Genomic DNA, 16,868 nt, shown 5'->3' with positions numbered 1-16,868 from the left:
GAGTACTATAACGAGAAAGTACTCTGACCTTTGGTGACATGTGCACTCACAGACGCTTGCGGACCAGACGCTACTTGCATTAATCGGCAAAGCGGCCTGGGATATGATTGTCGCTGCCACCTCGGAAAGTTTGGGAACAAATGCATGGATGGTAAGACAGGAAGCCGCCTACGCCCTTTTTTGGTTACTATTTTTCCTATTTGGGAAAAAAATGAAAAAGCTAATGTATTTTCCCATTCCCTCAAGGGGAATTGGTAACAACTCCACTGTTTGACGGAGAGGACTCGTACATCTCCTACCCTCCTCTGACCAATGTCCATGATGACCTGCGGGTTGAACTGGAGTTTAAACCCCTTCAGAGAGATGGTCTGATGTTCTTCTGCGGAGGGAAGAAGATGAGGGTTGAGGACTTTGTGGCCATTTCCATGACGGAAGGGCATGTCGAGTTCAAATACGAACTGGGCACAGGTAAAATTTGAACATTTTTATGCCAAGGCTATTTCATGTTGTTATTGATTTTTCTAGAGGGGCGGCACGGTGGTCGAGTGGTTAGCGCGCAGACCTCACAGCTAGAAGACCAGGGTTCAATTCCACCCTCGGCCATCTCTGTGTGGAGTTTGCATGTTCTCCCCGTGCATGCGTGGGTTTTCTCCGGGTACTCCGGTTTCCTCCGACATTCCAAAAACATGCTAGGTTAATTGGCCACTCCAAATTGGTATGAATGTGAGTGTGAATGGTTGATTGGCTGGCGACCAGTCCAGGGTGTACCCCGCCTCTCGCCCAAAGAAATTGGTACCAAATTGGTGTGAATGTGAGTGTGAATGGTTGTTTGTCCCTGTGATTGGCTGGCGACCAGTCCAGGGTGTACCCCGCCTCTCGCCCAAAGACAGCTGGGATAGGCTCCAGCACCCCCCGCAACCCTTGAATGAATGATTTTTCTAGATATGTATGTTCTACATACATGAACATAAATGAATACGCCTTCATTCTCAGGTCAGGCAGTACTTCGCAGTCAAGAACCAGTCTCTTTGGGCCAGTGGCATCGACTAGTGGCTGAGCGGAACAAGCGGGACGGTCACCTTAGAGTTGACCATGGTCCAGTGGAAAAGAGGGCGTCTCCAGGAAAAGCCCAGGGCCTCAATATCCACACGCCCATGTTCCTAGGAGGCGTCGCCAACATGGACATCCTGCCCAAGCCTGCAAATGTCAGCAATATGTTTGAGGGCTGCATAGGAGAGGTGAGTTGTCTTTATGCTGGAGCCAAGAAAGTGCGAGTCATTTTCTAAATGTCATTTTGTCCACTTTTCCACATTTCCACATTTTCTATTTAGGTCCTGATAAACAACAAGAAGGTAGATCTGTCCTACAGCTTTACAGAAAGCAGGGCCATCCGCAAGTGTGTGGACACCAGCCCGTGTGACCGCAGGCCCTGCCTGCATGGGGGCCACTGCATGCCCAATGCTGAGTATGAGTACCAGTGCCTCTGCAAGGATGGATTTGAAGGTTTGTGGGAATACACTCTAGTATAATGGAAGTTTGTAATTGTTAATGGGTTGGACGGTGGGAAAATGGTTAGCATGTTAGCCTCACAGTCAAGTGATTGGTGGTTAGGGCATCTCTGTGGAGTTGGTGTGTTCTCCTCATATGTGTGTGGGCTCCAAATTGTCCATAGGTGCGAATGTTTTTTGTCTATATTATATTAAAATTTGTTATTATTATTATTATTATTATTATTATTATTATTATTATTATTATTATTATTATTATTATTATTATTATTATTATTATTATTATTATTATTCATTAATTCATTCAAAACCCACACATGCACAGGGAGAACATGCAAACTCCACACAGACATGGCCGAGGGTGGGATTGAACCCTGGTCTCCAATCTGTGAGGTCTGCACGCTAACCACTTGTCGGCTGTGCAGCCATGATTATGATTATCATGATTATTATGATTATTACGATATTATGATGTTATGATTATTATGATTATGATTATTATTGTTATTAAATATAAAATAATTAATGACAATAATTATTATGATAATACAAAAATAACTTAATAAATAATAATAATTATTATTATTAAATATAAAAATAATTAATAACAATAAGAATAATATTATGATAATTCAAAAATAACTGAATAACTAAATATAACTAACTAACTAAATAAATAAATAATAATAATAATAATAATAATAATAAATAATAATAATAAACTAAGAAAAATAATATTTAAAAATAATATTATTGCTAATAAAAATAATATAATAATATATAATAATATATAATAATAAAAATCATATTATTATTATTATTATTATTATTATTATTATTATTATTATTATTATTATTATTATTATTATTATTATTATTATTATTATTATTATTATTATTATTATTATTATTATTATTATTATTATTATTATTATTATTATTATTATTATTATTATTATTATTATTATCATCTTTGGTGACATACTACGGAGGATGTGTCCATGCTTTCACCTGTTATTGTCATGTGACCCTTCAGGCGAGCATTGTGAGATCATGAAAGATGTCTGCCAGAGCGACCTTCAATGCCAAAATGGCGGCAACTGTATTGGTGGACAGTGCGTGTGCCAGTCGGGCTTCACTGGCCTCAACTGTGAAGAAAGTGAGTGTGAAATGATGACCTCGCTGTCAGGTTAACGACATGGAAAATACTTTGGTACTCAGTCAGAAATAAGAACATATGATTCGAGTAGGAAGATCGGATGCCTCTCGTTGGCATACTGCACAGCATGCATGCTGGGAGACAACCCCCCCTCAATGATTCAATATGTCTTACCCCCCGTCCTCTCATGGCTATATATCCTGCACTCACAGGCCGTGTCGCCATCTTCCCAGAGGCCAAGTGGAATTCAGAGGCCAGCGAGGCCAATGGTACAGTATATACGTATTGAGTCTGACCTGACCATGACTAACAGGGACCCATCTGAAGTTGGGAGGCCCCATAACCCCTCAACATACCAAACATATGCCTGCATTCAAACTGGGTTAAAAGGGGGGGTTCTGCATCAGTACTAAGAACTGGTATCCAAGTACTCGAACGCTCCAAGTGGAATTCTCCTATTTTTCCCTTTGGTTGTGTCAGTTCATATGATATGATGACTCACATAATTGTTCTGCTTTTTGACAATAACTAAAGCTGCAAATACATGTTGTGTCCCTCCTCAAGCCGTCCAAGTCCAAACCTTCAATGTCCTCCACGTTTGCACTTCTATTAACGACATTAAAGCGCAGAGTGATGTCATGTACTCTGTGCTGAATATGCTATTTTCTGCATGGAGTCGCAGTTCTTTTGGTGGTCAGAGATAAGAAGCATTAATAATTGCAGATTTTTATTGTTATGCATATAACATTTGATATTATTTGTTATTTGCAAATGCTTCTAATCGTCTCCATCACCAAATAATGTGACACACAAGTAAAAAATAAGACTTTCACCAAAAAATGTGTTTCCCAGTGTTTGCCACTAGAGGGCGCCATAGCAGTACAAATGTGAAGTATTAATTTGGGTTTTTCTATTGCTTGTAGATTCCCCTTATCAGTATGCAGCTCATTTTAACAACGATGGATACGTTGCCCTTCCTAAGTCCAGCTTCCAAAGAAGGTAATTGTTATTATAATTGTAATTGTTTCATGTTTTTTCTCTATTTATGATTGATTAATATTATATTTTGACACGCTTTAGCGCTCATGACTCTCCAGAGACCATCGAACTGGAGATCAACACCTTCTCCTCTGAGGGTCTGGTCCTGTGGCAAGGAGTTGTAAGTCCTGACATCCAAATCCGGGTTTGAATTACTTACCCTGTCGCCTTTTCCTCGCTTTAAGATCACCATTGAAGAATCTAGTACATTTTAACATCATGGTTGTCACTTTCATCACCTCACTGCTGTTGACCGTGCCATTGATGGGCATGCTGTGTTTCAGTTAATGCATGTTGCTTCTCTAACTCCGCCTCCCATGTCCCCCAGGAGACCAATGGCACACTCAATGTGCGAAAGGTGCATGCTAGTAAAAAGGTATCCACTCTGATCCACTCCACCAGACACGTTCTTATTTGGCATGTTGTCATACTAATATGATCATATCATCACATATGTTTGCATGATTGGCACAATGTTTATGAAGTGGCGGAATATTTATTCCATTATTGTCCTTGAGGACTGAATATTGAAAAAACACTTGGTTTTTAAGCAGTTGGTCAAAAATTAGGAGGTCACCGAATCCACTTTAGTGACACCCTGTAATAAAATTCTTGCATTTTGTAATTTTATTACATATTAATTATTAAAAATAATATTAAAATAAAATAAGAAAAATAATAACAATAATTAGTTATTTAATAATAATAATAATAATAAATTAATATAATAATTAAATAATTTATTATTATTATTTGTAATTAATTTTTATTAATAATAATTATTATTTAACAATAATACATAATTAATATAATAATTAAATAATTAATTATTATTGTTATATTAAGTTAATTTTATTACATGTTGCACCCGCTAAACTAAATACACCAACTTCCAGGAGCGAGGAGAACATGGCAAAGGCAAGGATTTCATCAGCCTGGGCCTTCGCAACGGACACCTAGTTTTCAGGTTCAGCCTCGTAGTTCTGCATATTTCCTTTAGGAGAGTACTTTCATATAAAGCCATACTGACGCTTTATTTGATCTCTCTCAGTTACCAGTTGGGCAGCGGAGAAGCAGCAATCATGTCAAAGAGGACCATCAATGACGGGAAATGGCACAAAGTTACAGCAGTCAGGTAACACGGCATTTACACTATCCATAGTGTTAGAGTTAAGGTGTTTGGTTCCAGAATCCAAATTGTGTGTTGAGGTAAAAACTCGGGTTCGTGGAACATGATTTTTGGTTGGCGTCAAAACAGGAAACAGCGGGAATTCAGTGCCTGCTAACCTCGATTGAGGACATAATCACGGGGATGGAATACTTTGAGGTTCTCCTCTTCAATCCTACTGACATACCTTCTATGGAGGGATCATCTGAGGTTGTCAAATAACTCTGACATGTCTCTTCAACATTGCATGGAAGTGGAAGATTTTCAGTTGGAAACAATGCCGTCTTACGAGCCCGGGATAGCCATAGCAGCTGAAATGCTCTTCAAGTTTATTTCGCCAGACCGTGCACCAGTATTTCCCCCCTAGCACACACACAACAGGCCTCTCCTAAACAATTCACTCAGCCCCCTTTTACCCGTGAAAGGCCAACCATAGTTCCCAATGAGAGGGTGAGGCAATACGTCTAAAAGGTACCATACTATTTACATTTATAACACCATTCTTTTATATTACAAAAGTCATTACAAAGAGTCCCACACTGAAGTGTCACTTCCTGTATACATTTAAACACTCAATTACACATAACAACTTAGATTACCCAACTACCACCCAGTTATTCCCCCCCCTCCTCCAGGTGACACTTTGGGAGGAACCAATTAAGGTGAGCAAACTCTGGCCTGCACTCACATGGGCGCGCCTCCATGTTTGTGCCCCAACCAATCACCTCAAAAAAAAAGGAGAAACTGGTGAGAAATTAGGAACAAAACCATTCATTCGTTCATTTTCTACCGCTTCCTCACGAGGGTCGCGGGGGATGCTGGAGCCTATCCTAGCTGTCTTTGGGCAAGACTGGTCGCCAGCCAATCACAGGGCACATATAGACAAACAACCATTCACACTCACATTCATACCTATGGACAATTTGGAGTCGCCAATTAACCTAGCATGTTTTTGGAATGTGGGAGGAAACCGGAGTACCCGGAGAAAACCCACACATGCACGGGGAGAACATGCAAACTCCACACAGAGATGCCCGAGGGTGGGAATTGAACCCTGGTCTCCTTGCTGTGAGGTCTGCGCGCTAACCACTAGATCGCCCGGTTACAGAACAATGGACTATAAAGTTCTACAACCTTGAAAGTGTACTCTTGTGTACATGGGAGGTTTTTTATTGATGAGTCAGAATGTAATTTTGCTTTATTTTAGTTAAATATAATATTTCAACATACATTATGTGTTGTGTTTTTTTTTTACTTGCAGGACTGGAAAAGACGGCTACATTCAGATTGATGAAGGACCTGCTCTCCATGGACAGTCCAAGGGCAAAAGCATTATGGTCAACACAAAAGGCCACCTTTACCTGGGTGGGTGGACCTGCGCGGTGTCTTTTATGAAAGTGATGGTAGAGGAAATTAATCAAATATGTATTTTTTTGTGTGACAGGTGGAGCTCCAGATATGGCAGCCATGACTGGAGGGAAGTTTTCCTCTGGAATGACGGGATGCGTGAGGAACCTATCCCTGATGAACGCCCGGCCTGGAGACGATGAAGCGGCTCAGACCGTCGACTTGCAAGCCCACGCGGCTCACAGCGTCAACGTGCAGCCTTGCACATTATAGACCCCGTACACATGCACACATACACACACGCAAAGAATGTGGAGTGATTTCATCGACATACACACTTCCCAGAGAGACTGACAACGGAAACTTACACAAACTTGGTGCTTGGCTGCTACCAAAAAAACGGACGATACAACATCTTGGTGCGGTGAAACCAAAACAAAAAAAAAACCATTAACATTTCTTCTTCTCCTTGGTGTTTTATTCTGGATGAAGGAGAGAACATGTGCAGTTTACATACTCGCAGCAGTAGTTTTTTTGTCGTGATAAGTCAGATCCTATGGAGAAGGAGACGTTTTTACAGCACTGAATTTTATTTATATGCATATGAATATGATATTTGTGGGAGGTATAAACTTGCTAACTAACCATCAGTGCACTTCCTAGAAATGATTCTGGCATCTAACGGAGCGTTTCACAGGTTTTCACACTTGACTTTCCATCTTTCCTTGCTTGTGTCGGGTGCATGTACGCTTGCTTTTTTTGGGGGGGGGGGCACACACAGTCGCATGCAACTTCAGTCCACAACTCAAGTCATCAACAACAACAAAAATATTTGTTTTGATGTCTTTGCAGTTGTGTTTTGTGTCTTTTTTTTTTTGTTCTTTTTGGTATGAACTGGTGCTAAATATTATCAGACACGAGGGTACAGTTTTAATTCGATTCCGAATTTTTAAAAAAAGGATATCATGTTTAGTGGTGGCAACCTTCCAGGAAAGCAAGCATGCTATTTGTTTTTTTTTTATTTTTTTGGCAAGCTAACGTCAGCTATCCAGTAAGTAAATGTGCCTTCAGAATTTAGTTTATTATCATTGAAGAGCTTTTCCGGTGGTGTAGTGATACACTTTTTTTTTTTTTTTTTTCAAGATGGCAGCGCCCTGTACGGCTGCGTCTGCTTTGGCTCCCGGTAACAAAGTCTAACCTAACACATGCTTGGCATTATTACAGTCAGCATAGGATTGATTCCAACACAGCGTGTATTGTTGTTTTTTTATTTTGATTTTTTGATTGACAGGGCATACCTGGGATAGGCTCCAGCTAAGGATAAGCATTGGAAAGTAAATGCGTATTCATTGATCGCCCGTCAATGAGATAATGTGATTATGATATGTTGGCGCCCCAGCTTTATTTGAATGAGTAGATCTCAAAAATCGATTTTTTTTTTTTGTTTTTTTTTGCTTAGCTCAGCAGTTTGAAGCCACTAATATTAGATGCCAACGGTGGCTTGTGTGCGCTTGTGAGAAATGTGTTGGCCTCACAAAGGAGGGGGGGGCGGGTCATTTAGGTGCCTTGAGATGTTTTGTATTAGTCTTCTTCTGTCATGGACCGTGTGGTTCTGAGGTGGACCCTTCAGCACCAAAATGTCTGTGTGTCGTCTGGAGTTGCTGTGACACCGATCGAGCAATGTTTGCCCACGTTTTGACAAAACACTTTTAATTTGCTTATAATGTTTAGACGACCACCATGCTTCATTCTTATTTATTCTAAGTCTCTTTACCTTCTTTTGCTCTGCATTGTCTTTCTGCCCCCCCTCCTCTTGTGTATCATCCCCTTCTCAAGGTTGAACACACCCATAAAAGTTCCTCCTAGGCAGCGAATTTGATACATAGATTTCCGCCATGTTTGAATGTGAAGACGTAATTGGAGAGTCAAGACCATGATCCGTTTAAAATGTTCTGAAACTGGATCTAAATATGTACACTGTCAATTGAGATGTGTTTGGTTTGTAAATCAGCATATTGGTATGAACTCTCTATAAAAAAAAGTGCACTTTTAGTCATGATGGATTTTCTTCTCTCTATGGATTAAATTGAACCCGAGTGAATTATAGTCTATGTCAGGAAAAACTGATGACCCAACGTTGGAGCGACATGCCATTACCATTTGTGTTTCTTTAATAAAAACAAAATTCATGTGCTATTTGTAATGTTGTGGGTTTTATTTTGTTACTACCATGTTTTTTTTAAAAGGGGACCTATTATGCTTTTTCCACTTTTCTGACCTATAAATGTTAAATGAAAGTTTTAGATCATTTGGAAGAAAGCTTGGTTTCAGTGAGTTTTTTCTAACACTGGCTGTTTGTGATGTCACAGGGAGCAGGACTTCCTTATATGGGCAAACCAGATAAGCCCTCCCCACAGCTCTGTTTCTCTCTGTTTGTGGTTGTTAGCTATGGCTCGCAGGAAATCTTTGTACGAGGCAATCTCAGGAAAAAAGTGGTTGGAATTGGTGATTCCCATTTCACACAGGACTGTTTTTGTGAACTTGAACCTGAAATATCCGCCAAACTGTTGCTGAAGCCTGAAGCAGGATGCTCTTGCCGGGAAAGGTGCATTAATGTCGGACACCTGCACTCACTAAACACGGACCTACGTTACCATTCTTTCCAGCCAGTAGCTTATGAGCTACTAGTAGCTTTTTTGTTTTTTTTTTGTTATCAATTTCCTGTACCCACAAAATTAGAAAGTGGGGTTTGGCAGTAGTTTGGAATTACAGTATTTAGCAGTTCTTGGGGATGTGACCAATCACAGCAGCATGGGAAATCCATTCCAGCTGGAATAGGTGCAGATTCTGCAAGATCTAAAAAGTTTTCTATGCGAGTTATTGTGTATAGCTGCTCTATAGGAGTCCATAACTTAATACAAAGTGTTGAAAAAAGAGCATAATAGGTCCCCTGTAAGCATTCTACAGACAACCCATCATCGTTCCCAAATGGATGCTTTACGTCGAGTGAGAGTGATACGGGGGAAAGTTCATTATAAAGCGTATTTAAGTAGTGTCCTCCAGTGTTACGTTCCAGGTTACACCCAATTCACTTGGCTCATCTTGCCACACGTCATTGTGTTGCATTGTTATTAGATGAAAGAACTACACTCGCATCCCAAATAAAGAAAAGCCAGCAGGTCAACTTGCGCTAAAAGAGATGTCATTCATGAAGCGTTTGAGCAAACAATGTGATTATCAAGGTTAACTTACATAAGGTTACAGGGCTGATGCCTTTCCTATAGCGTGCTGGATGATGTTCTTGAAATGTGCCAAAAAATAATGCAGAAGAATCTCATGTGGCAAATGGCATCTTTCGGAAATGGGAACAGGCCACACAATAATGTAATGTAATTTAATATAGTATAATATAATATAACGGGCGGCATGGCGGCCAAGTGGTTAGCGAGCAGACCTCACGGCTTGGAGACCAGGGTTCAATTCCACCCTCAGCCATCTCTCTGTGTGGAGTTTGCATGTTCTCCCCGTGCATGCGTGGGTTTTCTCCGGGTACTCCGGTTTCCTCCCACATTCCAAAAACATGCTAGGTTAATTAGCGACTCCAAATTGTCCATAGGTATGAATGTGAGTGTGAATGGTTGTTTGTCTATATGTGCCCTGTGATTGGCTGGCGACCAGTCCAGGGTGTACCCCGCCTCACGCCCAAAGACAGCTGGGATAGGCTCCAGCAACCCCGCGACCCTTGTGAGGAAAAAGCGGTAGAAAATGAATGAATGTCATAAATATGAAAAAAAGTCATTTTAGTAGCATAAAGGTTCAAATATTAAAGACAAATGTTTTTTGTTGTCATATTACGAGAAACAAACAAAACAACAAACAAAGTTTTACATAATTTGGGGAAAATTAGCTGTCACAAGAATAAAGTCAAAATATTCTGGGAGTAACACGAAAAGTACAGGAAGAAAATTTACTAGAAGAAACGTGAAATAATTGGCAAATTAAAAACAACAACAGCAGCAGCACTTATGCTAAAAACTGCTGTCATTTTATGAGAATAAAAGTCAAAATATTTTGTAATCAACCAATAACGTTGGGTTGTGATTGGATGGCGACCAATCCAGGGTGTAATAATAATAATAATAATAATACATTTTATTTAAAAGCGCCTTTCAGGACACCCAAGGTCGCTGTACAGGAGATAAAAAACACCTATATAAAATACAAGATAAAAGACAACAAACAATAAATAAGAGCATACAATAAATCGGGAGAGGGGGGACCATGTGAAGCTGTTAGAGGGAATAGGCAAGTTTAAACAGATGGGTTTTGAGTTTAGATTTGAAAATGGGAAGGGTGGCAGAGTTACGGAGGTCTGGTGGCAATGAGTTTCAGAGTTGGGGAGCAGAGCGGCTGAAAGCTCTGCTCCCCATAGTGCTAAGGCGTACCCCGCTTCTTGCCCGAAGACAGCTGGGATAGGCTCCAGCACCCCTGCAACCCTCATGAGGATAAGCGGTAGAAAATAAATGAATTATTTAATCCTATGGAAAGTTGCTCAAACCCAAAACGACAACATTGGTTTTTCTTTCAAAAGTGAGAGTCAACCCTTTGTGGGAAGTGCAGTAACACAAAACGCAGCGCACGCCCTCCACAGAGTCCCAGAGGAGCAAGTCCATTGGCCAGGTAAGGAATCAAGACGTGGATATGATTATCTAGCATGAATGACCGTTTTACACGCAGTAAGGACAGAGTGAGTAAACACTTTTAAAAGTCAATGTATGTCATCTTCTCTCTTTAAGATCATCAGTCATGACTTCCTTTCAGGTAATTTGACTTACTTTTTTCCTTCCTTATTGCCTTTATCTTTTCTATTTGCTTGTGAATTGATGTAACTTTTTTTTCAGAGATTTGCAGTTTATTGTTTTATTGTCTCAGGTAATAATACAATTACAAATTGACACAAAATAACAATTGAATGAAAGTTTTGAATTGACCACTGTGATTTTCCTGCAGACTTATTTGGCATTCACGCAAGTGAAAGTATGTATCCAGTAATGTATCCATGCTAAATGACTATGGAATCATGTTCATTCAATGGAATCATCATTTTTTTGCGGTTGTGACCCTCAGCGTGTCAGACCGCCTGGTTTGATGACGGAGATGCATCAGTAGAAGGTGACTCTGAGCTCTTGGCTGACTTGAGAAGGAAGCATCAGAACAGGATCTGTTCCGACCCAGTGGACATGACGGCTCAGACGATTGCCGGGATGAAGTCACAGAACACAAGGAACGTCTTCCACACGTATGATATTGGCTTTTTTTTCCTGATATCTGATACTTCATTACCAATACCTATAAAACGGCAACTGACACATGTTAGTGCGGAAGCATTTTTAACCTGAAAACATCGATTTGTAAAGGGTTTTTTTGGTTTGGAGTATACAACACGGGTGTCCAAATATTTCAATTATATATTATATATATAATATATATATATAGTATATATATATAATATATATTATAAGAAAAAAAATGCTAAACCTGCAAAATGGTTTGGTCATTTTACAAGAATGAAGTCAAAAATGCTGAAAAAGTCAGAATTTTACAAGAATAATGTCATAAATAGGGCGGCATGGCGGTCAAGTGGTTAGCGCGCAGACCTCACAGCTAGGAGGACCAGGGTTCAATTCCATCCTCGGCCATCTGTGTGTGGAGTTTGCATGTTTTCCCCGTGCATGCGTGGGTTTTCTCCGGGTACTCCGGTTTCCTCCCACATTCCAAAAACATGCTAGGTTAATTAGCGACTCCAAATTGTCCATAGGTATGAATGTGAGTGTGAATGGTTGTTTGTCTATATGTGCCCTGTGATTGGCTGGCGACCAGTCCAGGGTGTACCCCGCCTCACGCCCAAAGACAGCTGGGATAGGCTCCAGCACCCCCGCGACCCTCGTGAAGAAAAAGCGGTAGAAAATGAATGAATGTCATAAATATGAAAAAAAGTCATTTTAGTCGCATAAAGGTTCAAATATTAAAGCCAAATGTTTTTTGTTGTCATATTACGAGAAACAAACAAAACAACAAACAAAGTTTTACATAATTTGGGGAAAATTAGCTGTCACAAGAATAAAGTCAAAATATTCTGGGAGTAACACGAAAAGTACAGGAAGAAAATTTACTAGAAGAAACATGAAATAATTGGCAAATTAAAAACAACAACAGCAGCAGCACTTGTGCTAAAAACTGTCATTTTATGAGAATAAAAGTAAAAATATTTTGCAATCAACCAATAACGTTGGGTTGTGTGTTCTTTCAGCCACAGTGCATCAGAGGGCCTTGCATGCCTCAATGCAGAGCAACAGCCAGAGACCCCTTGTGCGGACTATAAGGTCCAGTTCACCTGTGCAGGAGACTTCTGCTCATGTATGTGCTGTAACCACACAAACAAATCCCGTTCAGATCCTCCATTTTAAAGGTGTGACTCTGATTCACTCAGCATGTCGAACGGGCTGGCTTAATCAAGACAACCCTGAAGGAAATGGAGATTTTGAGAATCTCAGTGACCTCCTCCATAAGTACCCGGGACAGCTATGCCATCATCCGATTGCCATCGAAGTTCAGACTATTTCAGGAGACCCTGCCTTCAGTACATCTGAGACATTTTTGAAGTGAGATAATTGACAGGCAGGCGGTAAAACGAACGAACGTTGGCTTGACTGTGCTTCTCTTCTTCACAGCCTCGACACCACATATGGGTTTGCTTGTTCGAATGCAGATCAGAAAGATGGGAGCTGTGAAGATTACAAAGTCAGGTTTACATGTCCTGAAGAGTTCTGTCAAGGTACGTCATTTGGACCAGTTTCTGAATTCAACAATAAGAAAAGTATAATAGGATTCTTGTCTGTTAATCTTGCTGATTTTAAGCAGCCGGCTGTCGTCTGTTCATGGCCTAGTGTCGCAGGAGTGTCGCACACAGTGGTTCAATTGCGATAACCCGTCAGAAAACGGTGATGTGGAGTCCATACCTCGCCTCCTGAACTTATATCCCGGTCAGGTCTGCAAAAATCCGATCGGAATTGAGGCCAGGACAACGAGTGGATTGCCTTCCACGCTCACTGCAGACATCTTTCTTGTGTGAGTCCATGAAAATGCTGAAATTGTCATTTACGCGTCATTTCTAATTTATTGAGGTGCACCTGCGTGATGTGTGTATTTTAAAAATAATTCTTCTTTTGTTTTGTTTTGTTTGAAACGATAAATTCCATTTTAATTGTATTTTTCAAGTACAATCGTCCAGTACTTCATCACTCTATCACAAAACTTAATGAATGAATAAATGGTTGGTGTTTCTGGTTGATTATCGACTACTATTGGTAAAAAAAAAAAAAAAACAATATTGAAAAAAAGTCATGTAGTCACTATGAAAAAAAACAGGTTCTGCCATTTCGTGTGGAAGTGGTACATTTGTGGCTTCTTACCTTGTCCTCCTTCCCCACTCCATTTGTGACCCTTTAAGTTTTCATGTTAGAGTAAAAAAGGGTTATCTTCCCATTTTGTGTGGAAGTGGTAAATTTTGGGCTTCTCATTTTGACATTTTCCCCCACTCCATTTGAAACCCTTTAAGTTTACATGTTAGAGTAAAAAGGGGGTATCCTCCCATTTCATGTGGAAGTGGTGGGTTTTTGGCTTCTTACTATGTCCTCCTTCCCCTCTCCATTTGAAACCCTTTAAGTTTACATGTTAGAGTAATAAAGGGTTATCCTCCCATTTTGTGTGGAAGTGGTACATTTTTGGCTTCTTACTTTGCCCTTCTGTCCCACTCCATTTGAAACCCTATTAGTTTACATGTTAGAGTGGAAAAAGGGGTTCTCCTCCCATTTCGTGTGGAAGTGGTAGGTTTTTGGTTTCTTACTTTGCCCTCCTTCCCCAGCCACATGAGACCGTTTAATTTAACATATTTGGGAGTAAAAAAGGCTTTTCCTCTCATTCTTGTGGAAGTGGTATGCCTTTTGGCTTCTTTGTTCTTCTTCTCGACTCACTGTGGAGAACTCACCTTTAAGAACACATGTTAGCGTAAAAAAGGGTTCTCCTCCCATTCAGTGTGGAAGTGGGTAGGTTTTTGGCTTCTTACTTTGCCATTATTTCCCATTTCATTTGTGACTTTTTAAGATAACATGGTGGAGTAAATTTGTGTGGAAGTGGTAAATTTACATTTTTAATACAGTATTTAATCAGTGAATGGTTTTATTCAAGCCAAAACAAACACTAGAGGCTTCATTAAATATTCATTTGATATGATATTTTGTGGCATATGCTGCACTATACCAATGTGTGTAAACTATCATTACAAGACATTACAAGACAATCTTGTTTTTCTCTTGTTTTCATTTCCAGCTATGATGCTACGTTTGGCTTGGCATGCATCAACAAACAGCAACAGAGTAAACAATGTGAGGATTATGAAGTCATGCTGACGTGCCCCTCAGATTTCTGTCACAGTGAGTTTTACAATGAGAGTGAGTGTTGTCAAAAGATGTTGGTGTCTCCATTCACATGTATACATGGGACAGGTTGCAGGACTCGCTGGTTTGACCTAGATGATCCCACCAGGGGGGGTGACTATGAAACCCTCTTCCACCTGCAGCAGGTATACTCTAAGGAGGTCTGCTCTCAGCCTGTGGCCGTGGAAGCCATGAGTGTGTCTGGCATCCCAGCACTCCAGACTGGAGACGTCTTTCAAATGTGAGTCTATCTGTATAAATAATATTATTAAACATTAAAGGGGATCTATTAGGCTTTTTCCAATTATGTGGCCAATAAATGTAGTTTTGGCAAAGTTTCGGATAATTTGGTTAGTGCATTTGGAAGTGAGCCATGAAAAAAGTTTGGGATGGGTCTGAACGCTTGATTTCTGAGAGTTTTTCTAACACTGGCTGTTTGTGACATCACAGTTCTTATATGGGCATGTGCTGCAGGCCTGGCGTAATAGGTCCCCTTTAAACAAATAATTACATTGGCTAGTTTTATTTTTATGTTTATGTTGCTATGCTATGCTATGCTATGCTATACTATGCTATGCTATTTATTTCATTATATCGTGAAATATTTCAAGACTGTATTACATTGTTAACAATTTAGATGATGAGAGTTAATAAAAAAAAAACATATTCAGTATCTTTTGAGTTTGGCCTTAAAACTATATTTTTGTGACTATTTTAAAATAATGTCAAATAATCTAAAATGTTAACATGCTAACAGATATTATGCTAGGTTGAGAAATGACCGCAAGAAGACGAGTCGAAAACATAGACAATTAAAGAGTTGGAGAAACACAAGACGGCATCTTTAACATGGGAGTCAATGGGAGAATTTTTAGGTTTTTGTCACTTCAAGGGGTCACAGAAGCCAATCTGTACATCTCTCAGCCATAAGAGGGACATTTTTGGAAAGGGGATGAAGAATGCTACGTTTTCACCAAAATAAATCAAGCTAGCTAAAACGGTGTGACCCAGAGGATAAATTGTTTGCTAAATTTTTTTTTTCTCAGTCTGGATTTTGGCCCTGTGCACACCTCCTTCTGACAAGTATAAAGCCAAAACTAAACACCCAACAAAAAAACTAATTAGCCACAGAGAAAGTTGAGAAGTTTGTCTAAAAAAATTAGCCATTAATCACGTTTCTACGTGATCGTATGGCTGAGCTACAATGCTGTGAAAGGTCTGTAAATTCTCATTTTTTCTCTGTTGTGTGGTGTTTCTAAAAATAGAACAGGTCTACTGGACCAATTTTTGAACGTTTTGGTTAATTGCGTTGCCATGGTTACACGAACCTTTCCAAAAAAATAAATACCGACCTTGTGTGGGGGTCCTTTTTGCGGTCCTTTTTGGGCCGAATTACGCGCACAAAATCTGGAAGTAGCTAATACATAAACGTGTGGGCTATGCTATGCAGCGCCTATATTAATTATGGGCCTGCATTGCAGTGCATGCCCATAATTAATATAATTTTTTTATGTGATAGAGTGCAAAATTCGACAGTAGTTGCAATTATCAGTTAGATGAGACATCAGAGATCACAAGCGTGCATGTTTGTTCCGATGTACTGTTACTTACACACAAAATATATTTCCCAGGTATGACGCCACTGTGGGTTTTGCATGCGTGAATGATGGACAGCCCGGTGGGAGACAATGTCAGGACTACAAGGTCCGATTCACCTGCCCGCCATCCTTCTGCTCTGTGTGAAGCAGTGCTCATGCATCTTGAATATTACATAAGATCATAATTGTGGTGCTTACAGACATTTTATCATTGTGGGTTGTCTCTATAAGTATGTCATTGTGTTTGACTTTTAATGCATGCAAAATTAATTATTACTGGCCAAATGGTAAGTAGTAAAGCAATTACAAATGAATGGATTGTGTTGTATTTTTTATTGAAGGTTCCAGAATACCATATTTATAATATTTAATTTATAATATATATATATGTTAGCAATGTAGGGGGAACAGATTTGTTGATCCATTGATATAAACCGTGCTGTGCGCACGTATGTTACGAATGCGTTGCGCATAATGCGTGGTCCACACGCATTCTTGCACGCTTTGTCCATGAGGGATCCATCTGACCACTTCATGAGGGAAACCAGTAGAAGC

The 16,868-nt window shown here is 39.8% G+C and overlaps 1 protein-coding gene across 10 annotated transcripts in view; it reads left to right on the top strand.

Annotated features, from left to right (window-relative positions):
* Window positions 1-8,416, top strand: part of hspg2 (heparan sulfate proteoglycan 2) — an 85,414-nt gene extending 76,998 nt beyond the window's left edge. For 8 of the 10 annotated variants that reach the window (XM_058050694.1, XM_058050691.1, XM_058050697.1 and 5 more), the window contains 13 exons: window positions 53-151; window positions 247-468; window positions 994-1,238; window positions 1,332-1,503; window positions 2,545-2,667; window positions 2,880-2,936; window positions 3,591-3,666; window positions 3,748-3,826; window positions 4,034-4,081; window positions 4,602-4,672; window positions 4,757-4,840; window positions 6,135-6,238; window positions 6,318-8,416. In XM_058050694.1, the coding sequence (XP_057906677.1) occupies window positions 53-151; window positions 247-468; window positions 994-1,238; window positions 1,332-1,503; window positions 2,545-2,667; window positions 2,880-2,936; window positions 3,591-3,666; window positions 3,748-3,826; window positions 4,034-4,081; window positions 4,602-4,672; window positions 4,757-4,840; window positions 6,135-6,238; window positions 6,318-6,493 (1,556 nt within the window). In that variant the 3' untranslated portion in view covers window positions 6,494-8,416. The remainder of the gene's footprint in view (window positions 1-52; window positions 152-246; window positions 469-993; window positions 1,239-1,331; window positions 1,504-2,544; window positions 2,668-2,879; window positions 2,937-3,590; window positions 3,667-3,747; window positions 3,827-4,033; window positions 4,082-4,601; window positions 4,673-4,756; window positions 4,841-6,134; window positions 6,239-6,317) is intronic. The other 2 variants (XM_058050693.1, XM_058050692.1) reach the window with 2 other exon arrangements.
* The last annotated feature ends 8,452 nt before the right edge of the window (window positions 8,417-16,868 follow it).

Source organism: Doryrhamphus excisus, chromosome 16 (assembly GCF_030265055.1).
Source record: "Doryrhamphus excisus isolate RoL2022-K1 chromosome 16, RoL_Dexc_1.0, whole genome shotgun sequence".
NCBI classification, from domain to species: Eukaryota; Metazoa; Chordata; class Actinopteri; order Syngnathiformes; family Syngnathidae; genus Doryrhamphus; species Doryrhamphus excisus.
Note: the sequence above shows the minus strand (reverse complement) of the source record. Positions and strands in the feature narration are given on the sequence as shown.